Below are 15385 nucleotides of genomic sequence, written 5' to 3' on the forward strand. Positions count from 1 at the left end.
ACCTCAGCAGCTCTTCTTTCCTTAGACTGGTTAGCCTGCAAGCATGACTGGGTAGTATGCCAATAAAGCATGGCTGTAAAGTGGGGTATAAAATTCCTGGTGTTTATCTCAGTGAGTTCACATCAAATGTAAAGCAAATTCTATCTGCAGGCAGGAGCCATGTCACTCCATCTTGCAGGGAGGATGCTAGATGAGCTCCCCAGTGTGGAATGTCCTCTGCCCTGCCTTGGAGGGGGCTTGTGCTACTTACTGTTCAGCATGACCTTCTCGTGCCCCAGCGGCCATATTGAGAGGCCAGGAAGGGCAGTATTTCCTCATGTTTTCTCCTTGCAGCAGCTTTGGATGCTGAGGACAAAAGCACCCCTGTCCTCGGCTTTGCTGGGCCAACAGATGTCTTGGGCATAGGGGAGGGCCTGTGAGGCAGCGTTGCCGGTAGCCTCTGGGGCCATTTGCCTTCAGCCTCCAGCATGTGCTGTCTTCAGTGCATGCCGCCTGTCTGTGCCGGCAGCGGTGAGTACCACAGCTTTGTGGCAGAGCCATCCTGTCCTGGAAGGCAGGGCCAGTGCCCACCAGCTTGGAGAGGTTTTGCAGCCTTTTGAAGCCTCTTGCTGCCATCAGCCTTGATGTTGTGTTGTGCAGAGATCTGTGCACACTGCTCTGGAGTCAGGAAACGGTAAGAAAGGCATTTTAGTCTGTTGGGCTTTTCTTGAGTGAGAGGTAATGGTCATGTGCGGACCCGTCTCCAGTGAGCCGGATGAGCGTTTTTCTAAAGTGTGCCCTGGTTCAGAGGCATTGCACTGGGAGGGAGCAATCAATACCCCCTGGCTAATCTGTTGCACGCAAATAACCAACTCAGAAGTCAACCTCTGGTTTCAAGGTATCCAAACTGGACGACGATTTTACTGTGGATCTTAAGTAATATGAGCAGATGATACGCTGCTGCTCCAACTTTCCTCTTTCCCATGATTAAAAATCAGGATGGGAATTGGGACCTTTATCTCACTTATTACGCTGAAGTACAGGGCAGGTTTTTTTCTTATCTGTTGGCATAAGGTGCATTTATAACACACAGTGGAAGTGAAATTGTGAGACTCGGACAAAATGCTTGTTTGCTAAATTAATACCCAGCCTGTAGTCTTGGAGCTGTAGTGTGTGGGTTGCTTTAAATGCTCCACCTGCTTTTGCAGCTTTACTCTTCTTGCCATAAACCAGAGCTGATGGGGCATTTGCTAGTAAACCAGACAGAGTGCCACTCCACCACGGAGCTTTTATATTACAGTCATCTCCTGGTTTCAGTGGAAGTCCTTTGGTTTTCTTGTGTGCTTCCTTCCTTTTGGGAGAGCTCAAATGTAGTCGTATATCTTTATTTAATCAGGTGAATAAGTGTCAAATAGTTCCCAAGGTGAAAAATAAGGTGCTTTTGTCCTCTCAGGCATGTTTGCTCATAGTGGGACAATGGTCCTGTTGCATAATGAACCAAGTCAGCACGGGAGAAAAAAAATATATCCCCCTTCAACCTGTCAGCCTCATTATCCTTCTGCACACAGAAGGCTCTGTGAATGCTTGAGTTGGCTCACGCGTAATGGCCTTTTTGTGAGGCTGTGAAATAATGGGCTTGCGTTTTAGTGCATTTTGCACTCTCATCTGATTTTTCCTCTCTACGAGGTCATGTGAGGAGGGGCTGAGCACAGCTGGGCTGGCTGTGGCTGCTGAGCTCAGGTGCAAATGCCTGTCTGCAGCACGTGGCTGCTCTGGCATCAACGCAGCCGGGTTGGTGCTGACATCTGCCCTACTCCAGGCATGGCTCCACACTAGCACAGCTCCCAGGTGCCAGCCTGCGGAGGCCACGTGGTCCTGGCACCGCTGTCAGTGACCCCCCTGCATGGATGCTGCTGTCAGCCTCCAATGTCCTTGTATTGACTGAGCTTTAAGGTTAAAATGCATCAAGGTAAAGGAGGAGGCAGTTGTTTCTGCGCTGTTCGGACTGGCCCCGTTGAGCAAGGGTTGAGGTGAGAAGATGGGGCTGGCTGCAGCTCGCAGATGCTGAGGCCAGGTTCTGCCTGGCCCCTTCCCCGCTCAGGGCTTTGCAGCAGCCCCCAGATGAGGAGATATCCTTCAGGAGGAAGGGGAAGCTGTGGTGTCGTGACTTAAAGCCACTCTGCCTGCTTGGCCTTTTCATTATTTATTTATTTATTATTTTTTTTCCACTGTACCTCAGTTCCTGCAAGAGGAATGTCTTTCCCTGGTTGTTTTCAGGGGGACTGGTCTTTTTCCTCTTTCACCCACCTTAATTTTGGTCTCTTTCTGAAGTATTTTTCCCTGGGTTCCCCTCTTCCCAAGAAATGTGCTTGGCTGCCAGGGACAGGAGTGTTTTTCCAAAGCTGGCCGAATGCCGGTGATGTCCCTGTGAGCAGCAAGTGTGAGCCTGGGCTGCGTAAGGGGAGAGAGGAAAGTCACACTCAGGAGCTGTAGTTCCTCCTGAGGGTTCGAAGTGCCCTGGAAATCAGGCTTGCCATAAATCCTGGGCTAAGGTCTGCTTTTCTTGTGCATGCTTGCTATCATATCCAAAGTGTCCTTTAGTTTATCAAAAACCAGTCCCACATGGGATGTTTCCAGAGCTGTACTGTATCTCCTGAGACTGGGCTGTATTTTCTCGTGCACCTTCTCTTTGCAACAAATAGCTTGAAAGGTTCACATGAATGTCTGCTTGCTGAGCTGCAGTGTCTGGGCCCTTCTGAAAAAAAAACAATAAATTAAAATGTTTCTGGTGAAATCTTTCACCGTGCAGGACCACATCGGTATTGGGCAGCTCTCATCAGCCGTGATGCTTCAAACACCGGCTTCGGGCCAAAAGGCTGTGCTCCAGAGGCTGGCTGGGAGCTGCTCTGGCTCTCAGGGCTGCTGGCAGCCCTGTCAGAGCACTGGCACTCTCTTTTCTGCCAGTGATGCTGCTGGGGGTTTTGAGAACCACTGGTGTGTCTGAAGGCTGATGCCTGCCTGCCTTTTTCCTGGATCAAGCCCATTTAAATCAGACTGGTTCCGCTTGTAAGAGTCACCATGCAAGATGTTTCTTTGACTGAGATCGGTTCCAGGCACGGGAGCACTGCCGGAGGCAGGCGCCTGCGGCTAATCTTGCTTTCAGGAGAGCCAGCGAGGAGGAACAGTGCTCATTATTCCCTTAGAGTGAGCCTGAGCTCACCCGCGTTGTTTGTGCAATGTACTGCACTGAGCCTAACCCCTCCTTTACTACGCGGCGCTGGCTGGAGTACCTGCTGGTCTCCAAACGTCACGAGGCTTCACTTATAAAGCACAGGCAGTAGATCTTCCCCCTGCTGTCTCTCCAAGAGGCGCATCTTTGAGAAGCAAGCTCTACGCAGGCAGAAAGATGTTTTATTCAGGTATTCTGACAGAGCCGAGTAGAAAAGAAGTGGAGATAAGGGAAGCTGCATCTCTCCGCCAGCAGAGGAGGATGAAGCAGGCGGTTCAGTTTATTCACAAGGATTCTGCAGATCTCCTTCCTCTGGATGGGCTGAAGAAACTGGGGACTTCGAAAGATACTGTAAGGTTTATTGTGTTTACTGACAGCGAATAATGAGATTTAAGAAGCTGATAGGGCAGTGTCTTTTTTTTTTTCCACGCTATTTTACTGTTTACTGTTAAGAGAATGAGTTGGCTGCTTGTGGAAATAAGTAGAAATTGGTATAATAATGAGGCTTTTATATGTAAAGGAAAGGAAGTCGAAATATGATGTTATGGATCACATGAGGTTGCTGTTTGCTAGTAGGTGCTTTCACATGTCTCATGTTTCACTTGGATCTAAGAGCTTTTTTTTCATTTATACAAATGTCAGAAAATTGGATACTGCTTTCTATACAAAAATCTTCTCAGAATCAGAGTAAATCAAAATGGCTTCATATAATACATACATATGTACACGTTTGTCTGTGGTGCAGATGTGTGCGTAACATGATCACAAAAGATTCAGTGAAGTACAGCCAGCAGTACTTCAAAATATAAAACTGTCAAGATTACGCTTTGATAAAGGCTTATGCGTATACGGTAATTTTTACAAAGAAACTTAATGCTAGGTTTTAAATATATACATATGTAATGAACCATGTGATTCTGCAGCTGACACACAATATCCTCCATTTCTAGGGCTGGAGAGCTCTTCTAAATAATGTGCACAAATGTTTGAGCTTTCTTTAATGGGAAAAAATACTTAAATGTAATAGCAAAAGTTCTAATGTAAGAAGCAAAGTCTAGAAAATATACCTTACTGGGGAGATCTTTTCTTTATTTTTTCCCCTCAGTTTTTGCAAAATTTTTGCACCTTGTAAGATTTCATATTTGCTTTTTTCGATGGTTGATATAGGTTTGTTGAAAAATATTAATCTTTATTTTTAGTGAGTTAATTGTGTTCTATCATAGCCTTCCTGCTCTGCTGGCCTAGGGTCAGCTTTGTCTGGGTGAGATCAGTGGAATGAGTTTGCCGTTCTCTGCATTGTGCACAAAAATGATTTTTTTTTTTTTTAACATCCCAAATGTTTTGCAGTTTTAGGCAGCCACATCCCTTGGCTGGGAAAGCCTCAGAAGGAGCTTTGCTAAGTCACCATCAAACTGAGGTTATCTGTTAGGGAGCTACAAAGTGACTTTCAGAGCATGCTGGCATGGTTATCACTGTGATCTGCAAAGACTAAATAACTTGGCATGGCTTGTGTGGGGCAGAAAACCAGGGGTTTCCCCTCTGCCCAGGTGAGGGAGACAACAGGTAGCAGAGACAGGGGTGCTGAGAGCTGAAGTCTTTTTTTCCCACAGCAATGAGGGCTTGGCTTGGCCCCCGCGCCGTGGGCAGAGCATGGGGCTCCTCACCATGCCTCCGGACACAGAAACATCACCTGAGGTTTTGTCCTCACTCCCATGCCAGTGGCAGCCACACGTGCAGCATCGTTGTCTGCTGCTCCCCCGGCAGTCTCTGGAAGGAGGGTCCCCACAAGGGTCCCTCTGCAGGGCTGTGCCCAACCCCATGCATGGCTTCTTGTCCCCAGCTGGCCAGGCAGCCCCAGCTCGTGGTGCAGTGTGGCTGGGGATGGGCTAAGACTTTTGGTGGTATGTGAGCAGCACTGGGACTGTACCTGTTTGCTGGCACTAGTAGGGATCATCTTTTGGTCTTGGCAAGTGCAAAACCTGCGGCCCACAGCACAGCATTAAGCCAGGGGCTGCAGCTGCTGTGGTCACACCAGAGCCATGGCTTTGGTGTCAGCACAGAGAGGCACGGCTTCCCATGTGCATAGTGGGGCCCTTGGTGCTCCCTGACCAGCCCTGAGGCGGCACATGGCTCCTGATCCCCCCAGGACAAGGAAGGGGCAGAGCGTGGTGGAGGCATGCTGCCTGGCCCCGGCTCCCCTGGCTGTAGCGGGTCTCCAGCCAGGATGGGATGGGAGCCCAGCTGGTACGGGCTGCCCTGCTGCAAAACCACCTTGTCCCTACACCGCAGCAGGGGACAGTGGACACGTGGCCAGGGATCACTTTGGCCACAGCCTCCCGCTCCGTGGGACAGATGAGGAGTCCGCCAGGAGACAGCACTGGCAAGTGCTCAGGCCCGTTCCCAGAGTCCCAGAGCAGACATCAGGTCATTCTGCTGCAGTGGGTCACGGCACAGTGAGGGAACACAGCCAGCACTGCACAGTGCCAGGGCAGCAGTGAGCACCACTCTGAGAGGACCTACCGAGTGTTCCCAGTGGTGTGGCTGCTAGGGTGCCACAGGAATCCTACCTGGGAAGAGCAGGAGATTGTACATCTCCACGACTGGGGAAGCACAACAGCCTCTGATACACGTCTTGCTCTGGTGCTGCTTTGGGAAGGTGGGACCCCCCACCTCGGCACAGCCTCGAACAGCACAGATAGGAGGCCCAGGGCATCAGGGGTCCTTGCTCAGGACATCTGCACATCCTTCTTTTTGAAAAACTACACATCTCCTAACAAAGCAGCATACTTTCATGTTTAAAATTGTGTGACAGCTGTGCTGACGTAGGTGGAAGAGCTTTTGATGTGACTGACATTATTAATGCAGGGTTTCCTGCAGGGGTTTTCCATCAGCCTCAGCAGGAGAAAAGAGGAGATAATGGCTCCTCAGATTTGGGGATGGGTGGTGAGGACAGAACCTGTCTCCAGGGTGACTGCTTTCAGTGGCAGCTGGCGGTGACTCCTCTTGTTTTGGGGATAAATCCTTTTCCTTTTGACTGCATCCCGGGCTGGGCCCCCCGGCGGTGCTGTGCGTGTGGAGGGGGGCACATCGCCTGGCCGCCTCCAGCTGCTGTGCTCTCACTCTTTTGAAGCCTGTGCTCTCCTGATGTTGTCCTGCGTGGGCAGGTTTGGTGTTCCCCAGTAAACACTTTTTGTAATTGTCTATATTAAGCCCCATATTTTTTAGTATGTTACTCTGGTTTGAACCAAACTCTTCTAGCTCCTTTTTCCCTTTATGTATTTCATTTTATTTATGTAATATGAGACCAAACCATAGCTTAGCATGCTGGATTTGACAAACACACAGCTGGGTACATGGTTATGAGCAGAAACTGCATTTGTTTTGATGCTTTGCTATTAGCCGCCTCTCCAAAACTCAGGAGACTGGCACAAGATGGTCAATAGCTGGGATTTGGGCCTCCCAGTGCAGTACCCATGAGCTGTTGCCTGAGGTGGACACGGTGTGCTGCCCGCTGCCAGATCCTCCCTGTGCTCAGCATTGCTCTCACCAGCTCATGGGGTACTGCATTTTCCACCAAGCAATGAAGGTTGGCAAACCAGGCTCTGACTTGGCACCCATCACGAGCCTTCCACTTGATGCAAGGAATATCACTCAGGAGAGGCTGTGACCCCCTCTGGGGAGAGGGAGATGGCGGTATTGGGGGTGGAGAGCTGCGCTGTGAGGCTGTGGTGTCCCCTCCAGCAGCACTGCTGGGTGCTGCAGGAAGGGGGCCAGGGTGCTGGGGCTCTGCTGCCCTGCAGATTCCCTGTTTCCTGGAGAGGGGAAGCACTTTGTGCCCTTCCCACTGGACTGGCAGAGCACCAAATTCCCTTGCTGCTCTTTGTGCATCACATCCTTGGTTTGTCTGGATTTGGTTTATGAGGAGCTTCTCCAGAGTCAGTGGGGTGAAAATCCACTGGCAGCAGTGCACAGAGGCAAAATGGAGATGACCATGAGGGAGTGTGCCCAATCTTGTGTATTTCCTCTGGGGCTGCAGGTGGGGAGACGCAGGCTTGGCTTCCAAAGCAGAGCACTGGGGATGGGTGGCCCAGCAACTCACAGCCTGGGAAGAGGGAAAGGCAAGGAACACCAGAAGAAAATGATGGGAAGGAAAAATTGCTTTTCTAGTATCTTGTGTAATTTATTTTGCTGCCACACCAGGCTGAGTTTTTCCTCACTGCCCTTTCAACATGTGTAGATTATTTACTGATTTACAGCCCATCTGCTTTTTGTCCAAGAGGCACTAGCTAATTCTGACACGGGAGATTTCTGCCTTCCCATGGAGCTTAGCAGAAGCTGGTATCTTCCTCCTCGCTTGGGGGGAAAGCACAGAGGCAGTCAGGCCCCAGGGCCAGGCACACAGATTTACCTATGTGCGAGGCAAGTATCTGAGCCCTCCTGATCATCAGCAGTGATCCAGTTCATTTCAAGCATGGACATCATGATTCAGCTGACCCAGACAGTCGCCTCCTTTTAGGGTGAGTCTTAAATGCTGATTAATTGGTGTTGACAAAGGCTCCTTTGCCTGAAGTGGGACCTCAGAGATGCACCTCCCAGGCAGGTGTCTACGTTTTGACCCCCAAACCTGCACACCAAATATTCAGCTTTGGGTGATGCAAAAGCCTGTGCAGCATGGCACACCGTTCAGGGCATGACAGTTGCCTGCAGGAGGTCCCCTACTGCTGGGAGAATGGGGTACCTGCCACAGGTCAGGCTGTGCAAGAGCCTCAGTGCTACGTACACTTCCGTGTTCAGAGACCCGACTGCTGCCTGGACACACAGGACATGCAGGTGAGCAGAAGGCATCTCTTGTCCCATGACTTGACGCTCAAGAAGAGGCTGCTGATAGAATTTGAATGAGGGATGCAAAGAAGAGAGAGAACATGGTTATTTCCTGGGAGGAGCTCTCTTGGTATTTTAAAACTTTTTTTTTTTTTTTTCCCCAAACTATCTAGGCACAAAAGAGAGGGCAAACCTTGTGAGATTGGTTAGGGACAGGGAGGAGCTGGCATCTGCCCTGACTTTCAGCTCTCACCTGAGACTGTTGTGACAGGTCTTGTTATCCCTTGATCTAGAAGCCAAAATAGTGAGAAACCTGCCAGGGAAATGCATACTGGGAGCTGCAGTGTGTACTTGTATATCAGTTAGAGAGGAACAAAATGGACTGACTTATTTGCATTTTTGATAGACAGTGGTAAATAGGTTCAGCAATACCTGATGTCTCCATTCATTTCTTCTAGTTTTCTACTTTGACTTTTTTAGAAGATTGCAGGTTTTTGCAAAGTCTCAGGGATGGAAGGGGAGATATTTTATGAGAAAAAAAAAAGGCTTGTTTGGAACATCCATTTTTCTGAGACTATTTTTTTTCCCACTTGCATGGTGGTAACATTTTATTCTCTTACAAAGCTCTCATCAGTTTTGTGTGATGTGTAGAAAGACAGTACCCAATAACTTGGATTACTATGCACGTTGGTCCTGGCTGTTCTGCCAACCTGAGCTGAAGAGAGAGCACTGCTGGTTTCCAGATCTGTCACTGAAGAGGTTTTCCCCGTTTCCCTTCCATAAATGGTCTGCTTGCAGTTTTCCAGCAAAATGTGCGTTTGCAAATGTCCCCTAGCACATTATCTGTTTACCAAGTATGTATCCATCACTTGAGTCATCTCTGTGACTAACATCTCTCACTCTGTTGCACACGAGAATCGAGAAATACAAGCTAGAGCAAACTAGTTAATAGTCTGAGACAGAATGGTGCTACAGAACCTTTCAACCCCCTTTTGCCAGATTATTTATGTACCGGAGCACAAGTAAGCAACATTTGCCAACGCTCCTCTCCTCCCTCCCCCCCGAAGGCAGGATGCGCTGCTGCTTCCAAAAGAACAAGCATCAGCAAGAGATGGTCCCATGTAGGCTGGTAAATGTTTGCTGAATGCTAGATTTTTTTTTTCATTATGGTTATGGATCCCATATAGGAGTTGTAAAACCAGGGCCTGAGAAAACCCGTGCATGTAACTGATTAATGATCTGTAGGTGAACTTGTGAAATGTTTTTAGGTTGAAACCAAGGATAGATGACAGCCAAAATAGCAATGATGAGTGCACTGGTGACTTATTCTCCAGGGTGTCCTTTCAAAAGGCTTTGGCAATGCAGCTTAGGCCAGGCACATCAGGAGCGCATCCTGACTGTTCTGGTTTATGACCACACAAATTCCTATCAGTCCTAGATACAGCGGACCAGGGCTGGCTGTGAGGTGGTGACCAGTATATGATAGGCAGTCTTCCATCCAGCTGGGAGCTTCAACTGTTTTTCTTCAGCCCCCGCCCCCATTTGTTGTTTGATGCCGTGAAGCATTAGTCCTTCCGATGTGTGTCTGTGTGGCAGGCAAATGTAAAAGATAATAAAGATGTGCCATCTACTGTCTTGCATTTTTCCTTGGATGTGGAGCCTTCAAGGTGGTGATAGTGCTGATTGTGCACCTATTGCTTCCACCTCCTGTAAGAGAGCACTTGTTTCTGAATTGATTTCTTCATCCCTCACCGTGGGGTCTGTACCACTGATAGTGGAGCTAGTCTGCCTACCTTTAATCTAGTTAAGTAATACTGGTTCCTGCAGTTTAGTCTTGTGGATCCTGTTGGGGGAATGGTAGTTCACCGGTGCAGTGATGGATCTTTCTTACTTTTTGTGCATGAAGGAGGTGGCATATTTTAGGATCTGATGTTTCCCGGTCACTGGGAGCCCAGCCACATTCTCTCCTTTGCACAGGATATGCTCTCAAGTGTGCCAGTCAGACACAGCACCTGCAGCTGAAAATGATTATGAAATTTTATTTCAAGTGACAAGTTGTATGCAGAAGAACAGTGAAAAGTGTGGGGAAAAAAGACTACGTGTCCCAGTGGCCACCACTATCTACTGCGTATACCTGGTTTTATCACTCACGTCCAGCTGAACTGCCAATGATCTGCCTACAGCAGGATGTGAAGCACCAACGCGGCTTCAGTTATTTTAGGATGATGCCAAGTTGCGTTAGCCTTCTGTAAGTGCTGTTATTTAACATGTTGTCCAGAATATTTTTAAAGATGAGGCATTGTATGCAAGGCTGCATGCTGGCTAGCTTGGAGGACTACAGCACAAGGTTTTCAAAATTATCCCAGTTATCCCAATTGAAACCCCTACAGAACTAGGGGTTTGCTGTTTTAGATGCCTTTGCAGACACATGAGTGTATTTAATATGAATGCAGGAAATTCAAGAATGAGACGGTAAAAAGCTCTTACTGCAGACAAATTAAAATCACAAGAAAAGGTCGGGGGGCAGGGGGGAAGCTTAGCCAGGCAGAGAAATGAGCAGATATTCAAGTAGAGTCATTTCACCTCCAGCAGCGTGTGTGCATCCATCCATGACTAGCATTAAATATAAAAAGGCTTTTGGGAAAGCAGTCAGAGGAGATACTGAGAGGCAACATGCTTCTCGCAGAGAAAATGGAAATGACACAGAAAGCGAGAAGCAGCCATACAGTGCACGGGGACTTGTAGGCGTAAACTTACCTCAGGTGGTATTACCACTCCCTCTCCTTTCTCTCCCATGGCATGACACCTAGGACTTGTCCCACTTACTCACCTTAGCTGCTAAATAGAAACGTGCAGGGAAGAGAGACCCAGGGCAAACGCCTTATTTTTGATCAAATTCTGATTCAAAGACCAGATCTAACACTAGACAGCAAATTAAGCTCTCTCCTTGCAGTTCTGCCTTGTTCACTTGCACATGTAAGAACCAACACACAAACACCCCCATCATCTTAAAATTCTGGGTTGATCCGTGCAAAGAACATCACCAGTGGAGATTGGACGCAGCTATTTTGCATGTCAGCAACACTAGTGCTGAGCCAAGTGTCAGCATCTGTGTTCATTCAGCAGGTCCACAAGCCTTTCCCATACTTACCTAGTACACATAATTGGAAAGGTGATTTGTTACCTCTTAATTTCTCAGAGTTTTGCAGAATTCCTGATGCTGTTATCAGAGATCAAGACAATCAGAGTGGAAACAACACCTTGAAAAGCCTGATTTGTTTTTATTCCTACATGAAACCAAATCCTGAATTTGGAAAAAGAAAGACATGCCTCCAAATTCTGGTTAATATTTTTGAAAAGGGTTATTCCCTCACCAGTGCAAAGTAGTTCTCTTTAATCAAAGCCATGTTCAGAGCTAGCACAAGAACAAATGGGTACAGCCTAGGACGAATACATGCAGTCTGGAAATCAGGGGAAATTTTCCAGTCATTGTGAGGGAAGACTTTGGGGCAGCCCTCCAGTGAGATCAGTGCTGACCCAGGGGCACCGAAGGATCATGCAGCAGGCTGGCAGTGCGTGTCACTTTGTAGCTTTCCACTGACTTCACCCTGCTCTCTTTTTGTGTTTCCTTAAAGCAACCACACAATATCCTGCAGAGACGCTTAATGGAGACAAATTTATCAAAACTGCGAAGCAGCCGGGGCAGCTGGTCTCTGAAGAGTGACATCTCAGCACAGACCAATAAGCTGAATCAAACCAAACTGGGCAGCTCAAGGAAAGTGGAGGATGAGGAGTTCATAGTGGTGAGCTGCCAGGTAATATTCCACAGCCTTCTGTTTTATTTTTTTTCCTCCAGATTTTATTTTTGACAGCCTCACGCGATGTTCTTGTTTTCCTTGTTTCTTGATTAGGGATATTAGCTTAAGGCATTATTTTGACAAAACCCTGTTTAGTTCTGGAAGAGAAAAGCAGTCATTTTCAGCAGTGAAATAAAAACCTATTGCTATTTAGCCGCCATCTCCTCCTACGTGAGTAATGGCACCAGCTCTGCATCACCAGAGCTTTGCAGCAGCCTTAGAGGTGGGCGCGTGCAGCTCATGGGTTGCCCAGGGCTGCACTGCTCTGGTGCCCTCACAGCCCTGGGGCTGCCATGGCATGAACACCCAAGCATCGCAGAGAAAACTGGTCTGATGGATGCCTTCCCTTGGACATCAGGCTGTAGAGAGCAGCAAGGCTGGGGGAGCACACTGAAATGCTGAGGAGTTGTCAAATCTCTGGCAAATCCCTGTGCTCACAGCCTGTCTGTTTTCCTTAAGTGCCATCCATCTTTCCTTTCCCCAAAAGTAATTCCACATTTCTTCTCTTTACCCCCATACTCTCATTTTTCTTGCTCCAAAGCATCCTCTTGTACCATACACCAGGTCTAGCAGCTAATCTGACCTATAGGGTGCCAAGGAGATACCAAGGCCAGCATATGCAACCGGACCCCTCAGTACCCAGCACCATGTTATTTAGTAGCCCCGGCTTTTTCAAAAAGACGTTTAACAGCCGGCTCCCGTTTACTGGGATGGACAAGGTGATGTGCTAATGCTGGTGATCCTGTGGGGCTTGTGCATGTGGTAGAGTGTGCCCTAAGACACAGCTTGCAGGGGACAAGGAAGGTATGGGCTGGTGTAAGGAAACACTCGTGCTTCTGCATTCCTCCTTCACTCCCACATGTTGTCTCCCATCTCTGCTTGCTCCTCACAGTGCGCTGGGAAGGAGCTGAAGGCCGTGGTGGACACCGGCTTGCAGCACAACCTGATGTCGTCCGCCTGCCTGGACAGGCTGGGGTAAATGTCCGCTCCGGTGGGCTGGGCCTTGTTCTGCGGAAACACATGGTGCCTGGCAGTGCTTCGTGGGGCTGGGGCTTTGCTTCAAAGTGGTGCTGGTCAAGATGAAAGGTGGTGCTTTGGGCGAGCACTTGAATTTTTTCAGTGCCTGTTTGTCGTTGTGTTTGTGGTGAAACACAGAAGTTGTCTCTTGCCTTCAGTGTCCTTGGAGGAAAGTAAACTCCCCAGAGTCCAGCTCAGCTCTGCGGGGCTGCACTGCGGAGCATGGACCTTGCTGCTGGCTGCATTTGCTCCAGTGCTGGTTATAAAGCATCTGTATGGTTATGTACAGGTGTGTGCTCTAAATGAGGTGTCTGGCGCTACTTGCAATAGCAGACTGCTCCCTGCTGAAGGGAAGGGAAATAGATGTTAAAGAACTGACTGAGCCATTCAAAGCAAAAGCCCTGCTGATCTCTGGGGAATGGAATCAGGCATCCGTTCACAGGGCATCAAGGAGCTTTTGGCCATTAATTCCTATGCAGGCACTGCTTTTTATTGCTACCTTGCAACAATTATGCAAAAACTACTACAAACTGTGAAGCAACTCAGCCTTGTTTATGGATTATAACAGTGTGTGTGGAGGGGTTTTATCCTGCAAGATATTACACTGGCTGCTCAACATGTCCTAGCTGTACGCTGATGGCCTGTGACAGTCCATATACTGCCCATGTTACCCATGCTGATCCTGTGCATTTTTATTTTTTTTTTGCAACACTGCTCAGCTTCAGAAACCACGTGCAGGGACTGACCCTGGCAGGACCCGGCTCTAGCTGACATGCACCAGCAGGACTGCCTTTCCACCAGCTTCTTGCAGCTCCTTTGCTGTTTGTGTTTGCAGTGACAAAAGCTAAAGCCAGATTAACCAAGCAGCTTAAAAAATGGGGCTTTGATGCCCGGCTTTTTCTGCCTTCTCTGTGGTAGGCCCTGTGCAACAACAGGCACTGCTCTGGCACGTTTTACTTCAAAGCAGTCTAGTGCATGTGGCAATGATAAAACATGAGTTTTGTTTAAATTCAGCCCTGGAAAGCAGTGGGGAAGAGACTTGCTGAGCGTGCTTGTTCCTGCTGGGGCTGTAGGGCCTCACAGGATGCTGTGCTGAATGCTGCTGCCCGCAGGTCAGGCTTGGGGGCTCTGGGGTTGGGTTCCTGCTGTCTCTTCTGGGGTCTTGGCAGGATGAGTGTGCCTGAGGCATAAGCTTTTTAAAAATCTGTGTGTTGTCATTGTGCTTTTTGAGGTCTTTCTCTTGCCTTTAAGGATAGCTCTCAGGTCACTGCAGTGCAAGAAATCCTCCTTGGGTGTAGGACTGAACAGCAAGGCTGTGCTTGGGGGCTTATGGAGGGGAACAGAGACCCAAGCCTGCATGTCTTCCCTCAAGTTGCTAGAGAAGCCGCTGGGAAATGCCTACTCCAGAACAGTTTTGGAGCAGAACAAGCCAGCTCAGGGTCAAGGAGACAATAAACTTCTTGATGTGCTCCTGACAGCATTTTCAAGGCTAGTCTCTAAGTAAAGAGTCAGAGGGGATCCAGATTGTTCTCTTTGCTGCCTCTCCTGGTCTTTGTACTTGTGCTGAATGATGTGGGCAGCCCTAACCTCAGCACTGGCATCTCTGTCTCTTTGAATAGACCAAAATAAATGCAGCTTTTACCTGAGAGAGACATTACTGTCTGGCTGGTTTTCCATTAGATTCTAGTTCAGTTTAAAAGACGAATTAAAGCTAAATAATTAATCAGCATTGTCAGAATAGTTCTTGGAGCACAGACAGAAGAAATTACTGTACTTGAGATATTTGTGACACCTTTTTTTCTTTTCTCGGGCTGAATGTGATTTATATGTCACAGCTTCCTCTGAAGAGAGCCAGCAGTAGTATCTGCTAATAAGCATGCATTACACACATTGCACTAGCTGTAAGGCATGGAGACAAAATGTTGTTATCTCAACTGATGGAAGTCAACATAGAGCATCACTTGCTTCCTCCAACACTAAATTAGAAGCAATTTTAGATCAGGAGCTTTCTAAGTCTTGGGGAAATGTAAAACAAAAGATTCCTTAGGTAAAAAGAACTCACAAGTTGTGAGTTACATTCAGAGTTCGCTTAAAACAAGGTCTGACTCGACCCCATGGCTGCATCTTGGGATTGTGCTATGAACTGAAGTGGGTACGAGCTGCTGACTATACACAGAACATCACAGAAAACCTGCCAAGAAAGCAGCTTCTGTTAGCAGCCTGGTAATATGAACAAGCTAAGAGCACTTCAAGTCTGAGTACCCTTCAAATGCAGTTTGCTCCTCCCCAGATGGGCTGAACTGTGGCTGTTTCATGTCAGAAGTGTCTTCAACGTGCAGGTTAAAGGAGCATCTTGAAGCACTTCCCAGTGAGGAGGAGGCAATTTCATTACCACACAATGAGAGGGTCATTGGCCAAATTGACCATCTGGTCCTGACGGTGGGAGCGGTCCGCGTGGAGTGCGCTGCGCTCGTTGTGGGTG

At 48.2% G+C, this 15385-nt stretch overlaps 1 protein-coding gene across 2 annotated transcripts in view; it reads left to right on the forward strand.

The window, feature by feature from the left end:
* The window catches only part of NRIP3 (nuclear receptor interacting protein 3), a 30176-nt gene that overhangs the window by 9930 nt on the left and 4861 nt on the right, over positions 1 to 15385 (forward strand). The window contains exons 1-4 of one of the 2 annotated variants that reach the window (XM_083840019.1): positions 2793 to 3559; positions 11665 to 11844; positions 12779 to 12861; positions 15243 to 15382. In XM_083840019.1, coding sequence (XP_083696145.1) covers positions 3386 to 3559; positions 11665 to 11844; positions 12779 to 12861; positions 15243 to 15382 — 577 coding nt within the window. In that variant the 5' untranslated portion in view covers positions 2793 to 3385. Of the gene's footprint in view, positions 1 to 2792; positions 3560 to 11664; positions 11845 to 12778; positions 12862 to 15242; positions 15383 to 15385 lie in introns of those variants that run through there. The other variant, XM_083840020.1, reaches the window with a different exon arrangement.

Source organism: Anser anser (assembly GCF_964211835.1).
Source record: "Anser anser genome assembly, chromosome: 5".
In the NCBI taxonomy this organism is placed as follows: domain Eukaryota; kingdom Metazoa; phylum Chordata; class Aves; order Anseriformes; family Anatidae; genus Anser; species Anser anser.